Source organism: Taudactylus pleione, unplaced genomic scaffold, assembly GCF_031769625.1.
Source record: "Taudactylus pleione unplaced genomic scaffold, aTauple2 ptg001437l, whole genome shotgun sequence".
In the NCBI taxonomy this organism is placed as follows: domain Eukaryota; kingdom Metazoa; phylum Chordata; class Amphibia; order Anura; family Myobatrachidae; genus Taudactylus; species Taudactylus pleione.
Genome location: NW_028285836.1, coordinates 1,368,514 through 1,387,096, shown reverse-complemented (window position 1 = coordinate 1,387,096; position 18,583 = coordinate 1,368,514). Strand labels below are relative to the sequence as shown.

Sequence of the window (18,583 nt, the reverse complement as noted above, 5' to 3'; positions counted from 1 at the left end):
CTAAGACATCCGGGCACCATGCAGTTAAATTTTTTTTCTCCCAGGATGCAACGGGGTCTCCCTTTATACCCCACCCCCGGGCCGGATGCTCCTCAGTTTCGTTTGGTGCCCGGCCGGAGTTGGGTCACTGTATTGCAGTGGGGCCCTGAAATTGTAAAGTTTTTTTGTAAGTGCGGTCAGCGTGAACAGTCCAGTGAAAGTTCACACTGCTGCATCTTCACCCCGCTGGTACTGATCCGTGCCTCTCGGCGGGCCTCAGGGGTCTTGGCTAGCCGGGTTGGGGGACACCCTGGGGATGACAGTGTGGCCAGGCACTGAGTCCTGCGTCCACACTAAGCTGCCTGGGACTTGGGACTGGAGTTCTGCGGAACACTCCAGCATCCCAGGGGTTAAACTCTGGCCAGGGGAGGCAGACTGCCCTGTCTAACAGCCGGCTCCTCCCCGCTGCTGAGCACTCCTTTCCACTGTGTTCTGGTTTGATCTGTGGCAGCTTCCAGTTTCCTGCTCCGCCTCCCCATGAGTTCTTCGGTTATTCTCCTGGCTGTGTGTCTTTGATCTTCACAGGCAGTGCGAAGTACGGGTCCCCCTACATACCTCTCCTCTGGTTGGTGGTCAGTGTATGTAACACTTTTGTCCTACTAGACGCCAAGGAAGTGCCATTAAGTGCAGGTAGTATTGTTTTCTGCATTTGTTTGCGACTGTATGCTAGCACTGTCTGTTTTACTTTGCTAAAAACTCTCATTCTTTTGTTGCTATCTCTGTACCTATTCTGCTATTCTGGGCCATAAGCACGGGTGTGGTGTGGGTGTGGCACAAGTCGCAGCTGAGGCTCAGTCTGTTAAGTGATCCTCTTTACTATGTCTGGCAGTGAGAGTGATATGACTAAAGGAGGGTATCCACTACCTGACAGTGAAAAGACTGAACGATAACGTTATCATTCAGTCGTTCACTAAACTGCAGGGTGCCCACACTGAAATATGTCTTTCAGTGCAGGCACAATCAATCATCTGCAAACATGCTGAACCTGACGATATCGTCAGGTTGACCAGCATGTTTGAATGATGATAGATGTCTAAAAGACAACATTTTCAAACTATGTTCAAATGATGATCAAACTATTATCGAACGATTTTATCGTTATCGTTCAACTTTATCGTCTAGTGGATACCCCTGTTAGGTTAACACCTATTAAATTCCTCTGTAAAAAATGTACAGCTGTGTTAGGGGCAGGGGACATGGCCTATGAGGAGTTATGTTTCTGGTGTTACACTGCTCCGGGTCCTTCTGAGGCTTCTGCCATTCAGCAGGAGCCGCCATGGGGAGTGCTTTGCAAAAGCACTAACCATTGCAAAGCGTTTAGCAGGCCCTCCTATGTGTCCACAGTAAAGTTTTCAACAACCGCAACTTTTGCCAGCGCAAAACCTGTTGCAACCTCGTACACCTTCACAGGTGTTGCCCCCTCAGTGGATTAATACAGTTCCTGCTTTATTGCAGGGTGCGACTGAGATACGTCAGCAGGGTGCACCTATCGGCAGACCAGCTAAAAGGGTCTTTCTTTCGTCGCAATCTACTGTATGGGATGATGATGATGTGTCATGTGTTGATGGACTGCTTCTGGATGAGTCTGACTCTGAGCTACCTCCTCTGTAGGCGGGGGTCAAGTCTAAAATATATATTCCAGGGCTAATACAAGCTGTAAAAGCAGCCCTGATCATTGAGGATGAGCCTCCTGCACCCAAATCTAGGCATGCATATTTCATGCAAGGTGACAGAGGCTACATTGCCATGGTCCGACCAATTGGTGAATCACTTGGAGGTCGCTTGGAAAATGCCTGGAAAGTGGTATCAACTGCAGAAGCGTCTAGTCTCTGCTTACCCTTTTTGCTGAGAATTATTTTTCCAAATGGGAGACTCCACCGGTGGTGGATTCCCATGTCACGTGCTTGGTAAGAAGCGCAACGCTTCTTATGCCTTCCTATCTGTAACATCCTACGGGGCAGACATGGAAGGTAGAGGTATGCCTTAAAGCTGTTCCCTTTTGGAGGCTGTGTGCGAAGCAGCTATGGCTATTTGCTGGGTGGCTCGGGCCATGGAATGTTGGGCTAATAGCCTTGAAACATCGAAATGCTGCCAGGGAACAAATGAATCTGGTGGGAAATCTCAGATTCGGCTACCTATGTAAATGAGGCAGCTTTGGATATTGGCCTACTAAATGCCAGTGTTTCTTCTGCGGCCATTGCGGCTCGCCGTTCTCTGTGGCTCCGTTTTTGGAGAGCTGATGCGGAATCCAAGAAGGGGTTGGAATGTTTGCCTTATGATGGTAAAGTCTTGTTTGGCTCTGATATGGACAAGATTGTGAATACCTTAGCAGCAGCTAAGTCTGCTTGTCTGCCTTCTGCTCCGGCCTCTTCGGGGGTTCGGACTCCATCCTATCGGGCCCCAGGTTAGGCTAGAACTCAGTCCTTTCCCAGGCCATCCACCACCAAGAAATCTGCCAGGCCTAAGAAGCAGCCCTGGAGTACCAGACGTCCGGCTGCCAAGCCTGATGAAGAGCCCTCCGCTTGATTAGACAGGCCTCCTCCTGGGGGACCCCAGGGTGGGAGGCCAACTTCTTCAGTTCGCCCAGTACTGGTGTCAAACTACCACCGATTCCTGGGTGAAGCAAGTGGTCTCTCTAGGGAACACCCTCTCCTTCCGCAGAAGGCCTCCCCATCAATTCTTTTGCACAGGGCTTCCTAAAAACGCGGACAAGGCTTTGGCTATTCAACAGGTGGTGCAATACATGCTACAGGCAGGAGTCATTGTACTGGTCCCGATGTCCCAAAGAGGAACAGGGTGGTATTCCAGCCTTTTTCTAGTCCAAAAGCCAAACTGTTCTTGCCGTCCTATTCTCACTCTCCGGTCTCTGAACAAATTCCTCAGGGTACCCAGGTTCAGAATGGAGAGCCTACGCTCTTATACTGGCTATGGAACCTGGGGATTTTATGGTATCCCTGGATATTCAGCATGCATACCTGCATATTCCAGTTTCAGCTCACCAATGTTTTCTCATGTTCGCTCATATTTCCAGTTTCAGGCTCTGCCATTTGGCCTTGCAACTGCACCTCTGGTGTTTACAAAGGTCATGGCGGTATGGCAGCCCATCTGCGGCTGCAGGGGATCCGCCTGTTACCATGCCTGGACGACCTCTTGCTACTAGCAGGATCCTCAGAGGTACTTCACCACCACCTGCAGCTAACGATATTTGTGCCCCAGGTACATGGGTGGTTGATAAATTGGAAAAAGTCCACTGATTCAGTCTCAAAGGATGCTCCATCTGGGAGCCCTGTTGGATTCACAACAGCAAAGGATTTTTCTGACTGCAGAAAAGATCTCCACTTTGCAGATGCCTGTACGTAGATGCCTTCACAATCGCCGAGTGTCAATCCACTCAGCAATGCAGTTACTGGGATCCATGGTGTCGACATTCGACATGGTGGAGTATGCCCAGTTTCATTCCCGGCCTCTGCAGCTATTGATCCTCTCCAAGTGGGACGGATTTCCCCATCATATACGGACTCAAATGATGGTGCTCTCCCCGGAGGTATGCCTGTCGCTAACCTGGTGGCTACAGACAGCTCACCTCACCAAGGGGCGTCCATTTTGGATCTCGGACTGGGTCCTTCTGACGACTGATTCCAGTCTTTGGGGCTGGGGCACAGTGGTCCACACTTTCAGGGAAGGTGGACCACAGAGGAATCTGTGCTTCCAATCAATATATTGGTCTGCAGCAAGCCAGACTGTTGCTTCACAGAAAACCCGTGCAAGTACAGTCAGACAATGCCACGACAGTGGCTTATCTAAACCATCAAGGAGGAACTCTTAAGTCAGGCGGCAATGACAGGTGTCATGCATTCTGACATGAACGGAAGGCCATCTACCAGCCATATAGGTGGTGTTCATTCCAGGAGTGCTGAATTGGGAAGTGGACAGCCGTCACAACGTGCATCCAGGGGAATGGTCTCTTCACTAAGAAGTGTTTCAATCCCTAGTGGACAGGTGGGGCTTACCAGACGTGGACCACATGGCCTCTCGACGAAATCACAAGCTGCTTCAGTATGGGTCAAGGACAAAGACACCAGTGCTCTCTCGGTGGATGCTCTGTCAGTCAAGTGGACTTTCCAGTTTGTGTACCTGTTTCCTCCAATCTCCCTCCTTCCTCGAGTAATTCGGAAGTTCAAACAAGAGGGAGGCATGGTCCTGCTGGTGGCTCCAGCGTGGCCCCCGACGTCCATGGTACTCAGATCTTCGGAGTCTCTCCATCGTCACTCCGTCGCTGTTGCCTCAATGTCCGGGCCTGATGCCTCAGGGTACTTGCCTCTACCCAGATCTGGGTTGTTTCTTTGACGGCGTGGCTCTTGAGACATCCCTCCTAAGGTCCAAAGGTTTTTCCGGATCTGTGGTTAACACCATGCTCAGAGCACAGAAACCTGCCTCTGCCAGGTTTACCACAGGGTGTGGCATACCTACTTTGAATGGTGTCGTCCCAGAGGTTACGACCCCCAAGTGTTTAGGATACCCAGAGTGTTGGCTTTCCTTCAAGCGGGTTTAGACCTTGGTCTCCGCCTTGCTACACTGAAGGTCCATATCTCTGCCCTTTCAGTGTGGTTCTAGCAAAGGATTGCTCCTCTACCTGACATCCGCACTTTTCTGCAGGGGTTCATTCGTATCCAGCCTCCCTTTGTTCCTCCTGTAGCGCCTTGGGATTTGGCTTTTGTCCTTAAGGCTCTCCAGGGCCCTCCATTTGAACCACGGGGCTCAGTAGATCTCAAATGGCTTACTGCCAAGACTTTCTTCTGGCCATTGCTTCTGACAGAAGAGTTTCTGATTTTAGGGGCTATCGTCGTTCCCTATTACTACTTTTTCATAAGAACAGGGCAGTGCATCGAACTCGCCCTGGGTTCCTCACTAAGGTGTTATCTAGTTTCCACATTAATGAAGAAATTATTGTGCCGGTCTTTAATTCTTCAGATCTCTCGGCAAGGGAGGCCTCATTGGATGTGGTACATTCCCTCAGGATTTATGTGGATCGTACTAGTTCTCGGAAATCTGACTCCTTGTTGTTTATGGTTTCCACAAGAGAGGATGGCCAGCCAATAAACAAACTTTGGCTAGATAGCATCGCATGACTATCTCTGAGGCTTACATTCATTGGGGCCTTCCACTCCCGCCCTCTGTTACTGCTCATTCTACTTGGTCTGTAGGCCCTTCGTGGGCAGCTAGTCGTGGTGCCTCGGCTGTAGAGCTTTGTAAGGCGGCCACATGGTCTTCAATCCAGACATTTTTGAGTTATTAAGCCTTTGATACCTTTGCCACTCAGGATGCTTCCTTTGGGCGGTGGATTCTCCTTTCTGCACAGAAGCGTCCCCGACCTTGAGGGTACTGCTTTGGGAATCCCCAAAGTTTCCTGTGGACCTTCTATGGACCCTGAAGTAGAAAAGTAGAGATGGTAAGAACATACCCTTCTTATCCATTTTTCTATGAGGTCCACAGGGTGCCCGCTCTGACACACCTGTGCTTCAGATGGGCTTCGCTCTGGTCACCGGTTTTCTGTCTCCTTCTGTGTGAGAATGTGATTCTAGTGTGCTCCAGACTTCTGTTTTATCCTCTGGCCTTTGGCTTGCTATGTAACTGAGGAGCCTCCGGCCCGGGGGCGGGGTATAGAGGGAGGCCCCGTTGCATCCTCGGACAAAAAATTTAACTGCACATTCCCGGATGTCTTCGTCATCACCTATACCCCAAGGTTTCATATGGATCCTATGGACCTCGTAGAAAGATAGCAAGGGTAAGTTCTTACCCTATCTACTTTTTTTTTTTTTTTAAACTGGTTATTTCCAACCCTGGTTAGTTGTGACAGAAACCAGTCTGTAAATTGTTTAATCTGGGAAATGTTCTGTTTGAGCAGACAGTACCTTTTGATCACAACTTGCCTGCTGATGCATCGCTTACCTGATCTCGCTGGATTCAAAGTTCCTGCTATTATGTTGTGACGCAGGTATGGGGCCCAAATTTAGACCTACATCTGCCTTGAACCGTAACGTTGCTCTTACATTTATTGGGAGCGGTAATTCTAAAACCTAAATGTACTTGTTGGCAGTGCTGTTTAAGAAACAATGAACTCTACAAGATGACTAGCTAACATTAACAGTGGATGGTAATAGTGGGCCTGTGCAACGGTACACACCGTACTATTAGCAGACCTGGGCTGTCCCTGATGATCTTATAGGTAAAAATCTTAGTTTCTCCTTATGGTGTTCCAAATGAGCATGTCCACGCTTCTAGTGTGGGGGAACTTGCTTGAGAAGCCCAAAGAGGTCATGTGGACTGAGGAATTTTGAAATGTATTAGTTTCAGTTTGGATCTCCCCTGAAACGCCTTGATCTAGTGTTATATAGAGCTGTTTGCAGCTTTCATATAGTTTTTTGTAGAAATTGATGTACTACTGACTTATGGTTTATATACTTGCTCATTTATTTTCCCCCACAGTAAGATCCGCTGCCGCTTCTACTTACGAAGTAATGGACATTGCCCTTTTAAATCTGAATGCATTTATCTTCATGACTTGCCAAATGGCCACCGAAGGAGGAGAAGAGATCAACGAAGATCTAGTGCCTCAACTTTGGTGCGTATGTCAAACTGCAGTTTGCATATATTTGGACCCTGCAAACTATTAAAGCAGCAATCCCTAATAATATTTTTTAATTCTTTAAATAGCAAATTACAGATTTAGCCACGCTCATCTATTCTTGTTATGGCATATAGTGTGATAACTTCGTCGCACTGTGCCTGGTCGCAGGGTGGAGCATTCTGATGCGGGGTGGTGTAATACTATTGTTTGTGCACCAGATGTCGCTTTTGAAAATTACCACTGCGCATGCGTGAGTTCTCCACTGAAATACAGTACTGCTTAAGTGCAAACCTAATATTACTCATAGTCCTGCAGGCATCAAGCGTCGTTTTCCGCAGTGCACTCACACAGTGCTTGATGTGCCTTAGACGCATGCTGGGACTCTGGATCGCTTTATAGAGTCCTCAGCTCCCGAACTAAAAAGGTCAACTTAAAAAAAAAATGCTCGCATTGAGCGGTTTCTGCCTGGAAGATGCACGCAGTTGGGTGACACCAGTGGCAAAAGAAGAAGAAAAAAAAAAAACCTTGCCATTCACTGACATCACCAGGTGATTAGAACCTGCCTCTGCGGCTAACTTGGCCTAGTGGTAATGCCGATGATTACCATGCCCTTGCCCTAGGGTTTGTTTTTCCGCAAAGGACACAAGGTATACACTTTTGAAAAACATGCAGAGTTCTGCTCTGTTATTAATTTTACTCTGAATACACTTTACTGTATATTATAAGCTGCAAACCTAATGTTACACACAGTCCTACAGGCGCCGAGCATCATTTTCCGCAGTGCGCCCACACAATGCTTGATGTGCCTTACAGATGCATGCTGGGACTCAGGATCGCTTTATAGTGTTCTCAGCGCCCAACTAAAAATGTCAACCTCCAAAACTGCTTTTATTGAGCTGTTTCTGCCTGGAAGACTCACGCAGTTGGTAGACACCAGAAGCAAAAAAAAAAAAAAAAAAACCTTGGCATTCATTGACCTCACCATGTGTGTGTTTTTTTTTAAACCTTTAATACAGTAGTGCTTTTGGTGTGTCATAGGCAGTATCCCCCACCCCCTGTGAGACTTAATCATATTAAGCAGCTAAACCAGTCCGTCAAATCACAATGGGGATTTTTGTACTGTATGTTTTATGAATGGCTCATGATGACTTTACTTGGGGGAAGGGAAACCAGCAGGCACACAAGATGCGTGCATTTGTAAGAATATTTATTTTGTCTTAATAGTGCTTCTGGGGTCTCCCAACTGTTCACTACTGTAGTGTTTTTCACTGTCATTGTGTGCGTCTTCCAAGTAGACACCTCAATGCAATATAAGTGAGAGAAAGGAGAGCTAGTACAATCAAGTGGCCACGCTAATATATGTAAACATTTATTGCAATACAGTAAAATAATAACCCCATCTATTGCACACAAATGAGGGATGAATCAGGGACAGATGGAAATGGAGCACAGGATTACTTGACGGTCCACAAATAGTGCTACATAAAAATCCACTGTAAATGAAAATATTCCTCTCATGTAGCTGTTGGGGCAGCAGCAGTAAGGTACAGTACATAGCCCATGAGTAACGGAGTAAAAAGTCACCTGTATAGTTCTGCCGGTAATCACGCTTGTAGTGGGTCAGACTGATAGCTGGTTATACGCAGGGATTCGTTCCACTGGTGTGGCTGATTCCAAACAAGGCAGCGGAAGCCATTTTAATTTTCCGTGCAGTTGAAGGTGAACTCTGACCTTGCAGGCTGAAACCTCTGTGTGTGGCTTAATCCTCTCTGACAGAGCAGTGTTCAGCATGCTCGGTCTGCTGGTGCTCCTCAAGTGCTATAAACTTCCAAGGAAGTGAAAGTGTACGTGAACAGTATAATACTCCTTGACGCGTTTCTCCGGGGTTGTGGTATTCCCGGCTTAATCACCTTCTGATGTTTTACTGTATTGCAATAAATGACAATAAATTGGTGTGGCCACTTGATTGTACAAGCGCTCTTTTCTCTCCCTTATATTTAGATTTTTATCAGGTGCAGAACCTGCTGTGTGAGGTGCTTTGTCTTTCCAAGGGGATATCTCTTGGATTTGTTAGCGCACCTGGTTTTGAGTTTATTGTACAGCTCAATGCAAGTTTTTTTTTTTGTTTTTTTTTTTTTTGTAAGTGGGCATATTTTTACTTCGGGCGCTGAGGACTTTATAAAGCGATCACCTGGCATGCATCTGATCTGTAAGGCACGTGAAGCAATGTGTGAGCACACTGCAGAAAATGATTCTCGGCGCCTGTAGTACCATATCCATTTGCTGCTATTCAGCACTAATGTAGTTTTCTTCTTCAGGGTCCACAGGAATTACCTTGGGGGTGGAGGGGTTTACAGTACACAAAGAATATAAAGCTCAGATGGCTATTGCAAAGCATATCTTCTCATTAAATGTGACATGAGACTGTAGCTGTTATAACATTTTAAATAAACTCCGAAGAAATGGTAAGCACAGAGATTCTTCTAGACTGCCATTGTGATTTATATTACCTTTTTTATTTTTTTTGTGATGGGTGAATGCTGCTTCAAATTTTGTTGTGTGGGAGTGCATAAGAGTTGTGGTATATCAAACCAATGTACATTAATAAACCCGGACCATGCCCATTACTCTGCTGAAAACACCCTTGGAAATGGAAAACTTTGCCCTTTTTTTATTGCTTTGACTATTTAGACTGAACCTCTCCTTTGCATCAGCCCAATACAAATTTTAGAATGGTAAATTAGCAATGGTCTAAAATGTTTTATATTGCTGAATGAATCTGGTATTTGGAACAGGTGGGTGCTTTCACCAAATAGTTCTTTAGATTCTCATGCTATTTATTTAAACATATGTTTGTGTTTATCAGTAACAGATCTGACCGTATGCATGCACCATTAGGCTGCCCATCCACTAGGCGATGCGTGGGACAACTGCACAATTACGACGCCGTCTCCCGCTGGGTGAACTGTATACACTGAAAGTTCAGGCATTCAGTGTATGCAGATCAATCATCTCCGAACATAGCAACCTGACCCCGGTCGTCAGGTTGACGTCATGTTTGGGCGATGATTGATGTTAAAAACGACCAGCGAGCGCACGCACCGCTGGTCGTTTTTAACCTTTTACTGCCCAATTTGCGGCCGATTACCAAGCAATGGAGCGATAACGACCGTCTTTATCGCTCCATCGCTAGCTTTAATCGCCTAGTGGATGGGCAGCATTACTTCTCAGATGAACGATTTTACCAACGATTTGAACAATTTCAGACAGTATTACAATGAATTAAATTGTCAAAATCTGACTGCAAACAGTCAGATATCGTTATCTGACATGCAGGAACATTCATCGTTGCAGGCCCACATGTCTGATTTTCAGATATGAACGATTTTTAAAATCATTATCGTTCGTTCATATCTGACAAAAATCTGACCATCTATGCACCATAACACAAAGCATGTTGCTCTGAACATGAATGCTCATACATAAAGTAACAAAGATGGTCATATGTTTATTTGTACATATATTGTACGTAGTTTTCCATTTTTTGCATATCACCCGAGAAGTGGGCAAACATCCTCAAGATGCATATTAACACATGTACATGGTAAAAACAAAGAGAATGAAACAAGACTGTACGTAAAAAAGAAAAAATCAGACAAATGTATACAGGGAAAGAGGGGGGATGACCGAAGGGGTATAGGTAGGCTTGCCATATCATCCCTTTAGTTCGGAACACATGATTTACACATTCTGTGGCTCGCTGACGTAAAGTTTCCATTTCACCTGGTTTTAATCAGCTACATTACCTGTGTAATATACATATGTCCTGAATAAAAGGGTTGATTATTGCAAGCCTAGGTATAGGAGTACATAAGAGCAGGAGTGTCTCTGTGTTACACTTAAACCTTTGCAGCACCGCCAGCATTGGGTATATCTGTTACTATGAGCCGTATTCAATTTGAGCGGACCCGCGATACTTTTCTGCCTCCCAGACTTTTCGCCTACATCGTGTGTTTTGTAGGTGGAAAAGTATCGCACGCGTATCCCCGTATTCAGTTTGAAAGTATGCAAAAACGGGACCTTGCGAAACTTGAACAGGCGGAAAGTACTGTCAGATTTGGGGAAATCAGCCTGACACCTCCCAAATGATGCTCTGAAATGGGGGTTAGCTATAGTTACCCCCGATTTGGCTTGCTGGAGGTATTTGGTGTTTTTAAACTGGCTCAATAGCTGCTAAATAGTGTTTTTGTATAAGTGGTGCAGAATGGTATTCAGGAGGTTTTTGCTGAAAATTACTTATCCCAGCAAATTTGGGGTAGTTGAAAAAATCATGAAAAATCCACCTGCCGCAAGCCCCTGCAATGAAAGACACATGAGGCATACTTGGGGACCCCCCCCCCCCCCACAAAAAAAGTCAAGTTCTCTAGTTTTTAACTTTGTCCTCCAACATTTTTTTTTTTTTGCCCCCCAAAGTGATTTTTTTTGGGGGTGTTTGTTTTTTTTTTACAAATGTACGCAGTTTACCTTTGGGGGACTGTCTGAAGGCTGCACAGGGGTTCCTGCAACATTGCACCCCCTAAACCCCAATTCTGCACTTTTTTCCGCCTGCTATTCATAGGCGACACTTTTCCGCCTATTACATTGCATTGACTTTCCGCCTAGGCGGAAAGTCTTTCAAATTGAATACGGCGATACTTTTCTGCCTGGCGAAATGACGTCATCCGCAATACTTTTCCGCGGATTCCGGCTTTTCGCCTCAAATTGAATACGGGCCTCTGGCTGAATTGAATGTACAAGACTTGCCCAGGTGTACAGTTGAAAGAGGAAAGCCTGACTAGCATAGGCATTTCCTAGTTCAGGTAGGTGAATTTTTGAAATGCTTACATAAAAACCAGGTTGTGGATTCAAATAACTTGTTGAACAGAGTTTGCGTACGTACGTTTAGTCCCCACTTTCTTTGAAAATCTACATTCATAGACATTGAAAGCGAACGCTTTTTTTCAATCAAAATGTATCATTTGTAAAAGAAATCTTTTAACCATGCTTATAAAAGGTGGGGTTTGAATTGTCAAAGTAGGATAGCTTTCTTAGCTACTGTCACAATAGTTCAGTGGTTCTCAAACTCTGTCCTGAGGACCCCACACAGTTCACTTTTTGCAGGTCACCCAGCAGGTGCACAGGTGTAATTATTACTCAATGACACATTTTAAAAGGTCCACAGGTGGAGCTAATTATTTCACTTGATTCAGTGTGGAGACATGGAAAACATGCACTGTTTGGGGTCCTGAGGACCAAGTTTGAGAACCTGTGCAATAGTTGTAAGTAACAGGAGAACTCCTTTTTGTGAGAGTCTAAGGACCAGTTATTAAAATTGGTACAAAGTGTTAGGGAGTCATTACATAAATGTAGGGCAAGTAGTCCATTAATAAAGGACATAAGTTTGTCTCAAAATTTAAACATTTTACCACACTCCCAGAAGTTGTTTAAATGTAAAACCTCTTATTAAAATTTTTTAGCGTGGTGTCATAATATTTAGGAAGTGGACCTGAGGTAATGTAGGAGGAACTGAAATCCAACTCTGGAAACTTCGGGCACGATTCAATTCTGCGCGATGTAAATAGCGCCGGGAGATAGCTCCCGGAGCTATTCAATTCATCGCGCTGTTAGGTCGGGGAAGGCTCGTTATCGCGCCTTAAACACGGTGTTTAGGCGCGATAACGGGCATTCCCCGACCTAACTTCCTGGTGCGAGGCTGTTTTCCCGGCACTAAGGGCAGAAAACAGCCTCGCGCCGGGACTCTTGTCGGATTTCTTCTCTCATCCCCGGAGGGATGAGAGAAGAAATCATTAGTCGGACTTGTCAGCGCGGTGTATTGAATAGCTCCGGGAGCTCACTCCCGGAGCTATTTACATTGCGCTGAATAGAATCGAGCCCTTTATGTCCATAGACTTTTGGAACGGGCAGCTGAGTTGTATAGAGAAGTCTAGCTTTATAACATTAGTAGATAAGTCAACAAAGAAGTCAGGAAGTCTACATCTCAGGTAGTAGACATAGCGGAATGTGTCTATATAAAATGTCCAACTTGGTTGTTCCCGGTGAAATTAAATAAGGTTCTTGGATACAGAAGGTTAATTAAGCCACACAAACCAGTATCTTGAAAAAATATATAATTTATTTACAACAAATGACAAGATATAAAAGAATAGTTACTTAGCATCGGCATATAAAATGGTTACACGATCCAGGAGCCTCGTCTCCCAGAATGGAGAGCTGGAATGAACAATATCATGGCCACCAACTGCAGTCTCTGGTCCAGGCTTACGGCAGGCCACTGGAATCTCCTTTGTTCTTCGTTTATATAGTATCCTGCTTGTCATACCTATCTAACTCTTACTAATATGGGCATAAACCTACTTCAAATTACTCTATTGGTTAACTACTGATAAGAACTTTCTAAAACTTAACGCAAGCGTACATCGCAGTAGACCACTCCTTGTGGATTTATGGCTTGTCTGCTCACCACATTCCTGTACCATTTCATGCCCGATAGACCACCTCATGTCTGATACACACATAAGAACCATGAATAGAATGGCTGTCAGTAGCCATTTTGCTATTCCAATACAGTGGTACATAAACAATTGAGTATTGTGTGTGTGTGTGTATGTGTATATATATATATAGAGACACACACACACACACACATACATACATATATATATATATATATATATATATATATATATATATATATATATATATATTAATAATTTTTACAAGCTTATAGGGACAGATGTTTAGTTCTAAATGGCCGTATTAAAGCAGACAAAAATGAGGCGTTGGACACTTGGTGAGGGATTGCTGCCTAAAATATAGCATTGTAGATTTTAAAAACAAACTGTCCTCAGGACACGATTGCATGTATAACTAATTATCCCAGAAGGCATTTATCAGAGGTGAAAGAAATGAACTACTGTAGCTTCTAAAGCAGGTAAAGGAATGTAAAACAGAATGGATTTAAACTTTAATCTCAAAGCATGGTAAGAATAGGATGTGCAAGTTTAATTAAATAGCAATATTCAACTCCTTATAGGTTCTCAGAAGTTTTGAGCTTGCCAGAGGAATGATTTTCTATTTTTGTGAGCAGTACCAATTGTAAAAAAAAGTGTTTTTATACTCCCATTGTCATATGGAGTATGCGTTATGCACAATTTTGCTTTGAAGGCTTTTCAGTTGGCAAATCCAGTTGTTAGTGTTATAATGATAGGGTCCCAATCTGTGATGGATATAACAAAGATACCCACTGCAAGTACTGCTTGCCTTCTGCAGTGAACCAAAAGTAGAAAATATCCTAATATCTGGTATACAAGTTGTGTTCAGATATTTTACATAGAGGATATTTCACTGTGCATAAAACACAACAAACTCCATTCTTTTAATTAGGCATTTGCCTTGGGTGTGGAAAGTGTTAAGCTGGGTACACATCAGACTGTGTACCCAGTCCGACTTCGTGGGCGACTGGACTCTGCATGCAGCAATGTCCCTTCCCCCCTTGCCGATGGGGGGGCGGGACGTGGCATTGTTGGAGATATCCCTGTTGGCACTGCAGTAGGGCTACTGGGACCCGCCGGAGCGTGTATATCATGGGTACACACTAGACAATGTACCCGATATGTCGCTCCGGTTCATGGGTTCGGACGACATATTGTCTAGTTTGTACTCAGCTTTAGGTCATTACATGAACCCTTCCAAATTTCTCTTCCTAAACATTTCTTCACATTTCCAAACCATTTCTCTTCCAGGCTAGATCCATATGCTTAAAAGAAGGAAAGAATACATGTCTGTTAATATACTGTTTATTGCGTAAAAACTTATAGTTTAAGCTAAACTTATTAAATTAATGAAAGGTAACTGCATGTTAGTCGTCTGGAATACATTAAATAATTAGATGTTAATTCTTTTACTGAAGTGTTTTGTGACTAGGGTAGATTTATGATGAAGTGGAGAGAGAGACAGTACCAGCCAATCAGCACCTAATTGTTAATTTACAGGCTGTGTTTGAAAAATGACAGAACCTGATTGGTACTTTCTCTCTACATTTTCTCTCTAGAAATATAAGCATGAGATTAATCAAAGTTTAATCTTTTATTACATTAAAAATTGAAAAATAAAAAACTTAATATTCAAAATGGAACAGTCTATATTGGTTCCTTATTTCTCTGCTTGGTTGCAAACTGCACTAATCCGATCATGTGGTGGGTTGAAGAAACCGATCTTTACGTATGTGACTGTACTTCCAGGAATAGCTCTGATTCATGTTTGTAGTTAAAATATTTAAGTTAAGAGGACATAGTTATTTCCATGTCAATCCAGTTATTTGAACAAAAAATTTATGAAAATTCAATTTTGTCGGAAAACTGCAGTTGGTTGATTTTGTCCAAGTTACAAAGCAAAATAATGGTGTGTAGCCTAATTAAAGGCACCTTTTTAAACATATGTTTTGAAAGTCAATCATTCTCTTAGCAAGCTTAACACTGTATATGACATGATCACTAATAAGATCAATTTCTTCCACAGTCCTATTCTCACCTGGTAGGAATCTATGAAGAAAACTTCAGTGACGAGGATGACATTGATCTTATGCACTGTGCTCTCACTCTTGCCCTCATTGAAGATCACTTCGAGATGGGCTTAAGTTTTCCTGAAGAAGTCGAAATACTACTGGGCGAGTGCAGTGACTCTGATTGAAAATCCTGAGTAGAACGGATGTTGCTTGAAAACAAACAGCAGTGTTATGAGTTTTTGTTCTAGCAGTTTAACGTGCATCCCTTAAAAGTAAAAGGATATTTCCCCATGTTCCCTGGGTTTGTCCGTAGCAGTGCTCTTATAGCAGGCATTTGTGAAGACCCATTGGATGTGAGGGGAACTTCTAATCCTGAGATTTTTCAATGTTTGGGCATGTTATAAAATAGGAATGTTAATATATTTTAAAATTGTTTAAAAAGTACATTTAGAATAAAGATTTGTTTTTTGCTTAAGTTTGTATTCCACCATTTTTCCTCACTTAAAGGACATATCCACATTTTAAGTGTTTTCGCCTATGTTCTTTGACTAGACTGAGGATTTTGTTGTCTTTAAATGTTTTTTTTTTTTTCTTAAGCGGAAAATATAAGTGTTATAAAAGTGGCAATCAGCTGAAATATTTTTAATACCTGACTTGGAACTACTTAGCCCTACATTACTCCTAAGGAAAAATGGCATTTAAAGCAAATTGTCTTTTTAGGACTTAAAATCTATGTCAAATCTATCTAATCACTGTCCTCAAAGCACACTAACAGTCCAGGTTTTAAGGATAGCTATACTTGAGCACAGGTAACTTAATTAGTACCTCAGTTATTTTGATTAAACCATCTGTTCTTTAACAGTCCTGGTTTTAGCGATATCCTTGCTAGTGTGCCTTGAGGACCAAGGTTGGGAATCGCTGATTTAGTGCCATTTGCAAATAGGCTTACATTCAGGTAGATCCTACCAAACTGATGTGTGATTTTAATGCCGTTTTTCAAATATATTAAATGCATTTTATTTGACTTATGCTAACTACTGTTGAACATATATATAGAACATGTAGAGGGACACTCAATATTCCAATGTAGTAATGCCGGGGTGCCTTCTTTGGAACAATATAGAAATGCGGTGTCTGTTAAACAGCAACAGGCGGCACTCCACGGACTTTGTTAATGAAGAAAAGTGACTTTATTTGCCAACGTTTCAAGACCTGTGCGGTCTTGTCATCACACCCTGGTGACAAGGCCGCACAGGTGTATATATATATATAATATATATATATATATATATATATATATATATATATATATATATATTATATAATTTTTTATTTATTTTTTTTTCTTCCTAAAGAAGGCGTTTGTCTTTTTACCCTCTCCCCCATTAGGTGTTAAATCCCCCTCCATACTGGGGATCTTTACATGACACCTTCCTAAAGGGTTACTTCCCAGAAGGTTGATTGCACAACTCCCCCATCAGATTCTATCCAGACCCTTGCTCTCTAGTAGACCATTCAGGCTTCTAAATTCAGGGGTGATATTCCCTGGTTCCTTTTGGTTAACAAGGAAGGAGCTATTACTCAGATTTGTTTTTGATTCAGAAGCTAGATTAGTCTCATCGCTCTATTCTGAATCTGAAATCTCTCAAAAGGTTTGTCCATGTGCCCAAGTTCCAGATGTAGACCCTACGGTCAATTATGTTGGCAATGGAACCTGGGGATTTCATGGTTCCCTGGACATACAGAATGCATATGTGTGTACCTATTGCACTATTCCACCAGGGGTTTATGACTTTTGCTGTTTGTCAGCAACATTACCATTGCCCTTTGGTCCAGCCACAGCCCCTCGGATGTTTACCAAGATTGTGGCAATCATGGCTGCCCTTCTCAGAAAGAATCCGGATACTGCCATACTTGGCGACCTCCGGATATTTATTGCAACGTCATCTCCAGCTGACCATTGTCTGCCTACACAGCTGGATAGTCAATTGGAAAAGGTCTTCACTCCAACACAACAGATGGTACTTATGGGGATGCTAGTTTCCCTGGCACAAAGGATCTTTCTACCGGAGGACAAGATTGCTGCATTACAATTGTGGGGGTGCAAATTGCTCTGTAATCGAATGTTTGTTCAGTCACAATGCAGGTCCTGGGGTCCATGTATCCACCTTCGAACATGGTGGCATATATGCCCAGTTCCATCCAGGCCCCTGCAGCGATGGAGTCTGTCTCAGTGGGTCGGTCAGTATCATCTGGTAAGGTCTTGAACGATTCTCATCTCGCCAAAAGTTCGGCTCTCCCTCTCATGGTGGCTGCAGACAGCTCATGGAAACAGGGGTCGCCCCTTCTGGATTCCAGGTGGGGTTCTCCCTACCAATGCCAGCCTCCGCAGATGGGGCGCAGTGACGGGTCATCACACCTTTCAGAGAGGATGTACCAACAAGGAGGGTCTTCTATCCGTAAACATCCTGGAACTGCGGGCAGTATTCAGAGCACTAGTTCAGGCACAGGATATACTGAAGGGCAGGCCTGTCCAGGTACAGTTTGATAACGCAGTACGCAAAGTCGGGCAGCCATGGTGGAAGTGACAGACATACTGGTCTGGGCAGAATGTAATCTTCCAGCAATCAGTATTCATCCTAAGTTGTCAGGATATACACATCAGGGAATGGGCTCTTTGTCTGGATGTCTTTCAGATCCTAGTGGACAAATGGGGACTACCAGAAGTAGATCTCAGGCCACAACCACAAGGTCCCCCAGGTATGGGTCCAGAACCAGGGATCCCTCTGTCTATTTTGTGGACGTTCTAGCAGTGAAGTGGGCGTTCAATTTAGCATATCTTTTTCCTCTGTTCTCCCTCCCAAGGGTCATCAAGAAATTCAAGCAGGAGGCTGGAACAGTAATACTGATAGCCCCTGCTTGGCCCAGACACCAATCAGTACTACTGTTCCACCCACCGACCTTCAGAGTCTCTCCATGGCTGCTTCCTCTAAGGTCGGACCTGTTAACACAGGGTCCCTATCTGCATCCGGACCTTACCTGTCTGTCTTTGACGGCATGGCTCTTGAATCTTCCATCTTAAGAGCCAAGGGTTTTACTACAGTACGTCTGTAATTCAGATTATGCTCCCGGCACAGAAGCCTTCCTCTGCCCGCATATATTACAGGATTTTGCACTTGTATTTTCAATGGTTTAAACATAGGAAATATGATCCTGTGTTTAGGGTCTCACAATTTCTTGCTTTTCTCCAAGCTGGGTTAGACCGGGGTCTCTGCCTGGCCACTGAAAGGATTCAGGCATCTGCGCGCACTGGTTCCTTTCACCAAAGGATCGCCCTGCTGCCTGATGTTAGG

At 43.9% G+C, this 18,583-nt stretch overlaps 1 protein-coding gene across 2 annotated transcripts in view; it reads left to right on the top strand.

The window, feature by feature from the left end:
- LOC148442613 (putative E3 ubiquitin-protein ligase makorin-1) overlaps positions 1-15,705 on the top strand; it is a 194,212-nt gene extending 178,507 nt beyond the window's left edge. For both annotated transcript variants that reach the window (XM_088463726.1, XM_088463727.1), the window contains 2 exons: positions 6,526-6,661; positions 15,245-15,705. In XM_088463726.1, coding sequence (XP_088319852.1) covers positions 6,526-6,661; positions 15,245-15,415 — 307 coding nt within the window. In that variant the 3' untranslated portion in view covers positions 15,416-15,705. The remainder of the gene's footprint in view (positions 1-6,525; positions 6,662-15,244) is intronic.
- The last annotated feature ends 2,878 nt before the right edge of the window (positions 15,706-18,583 follow it).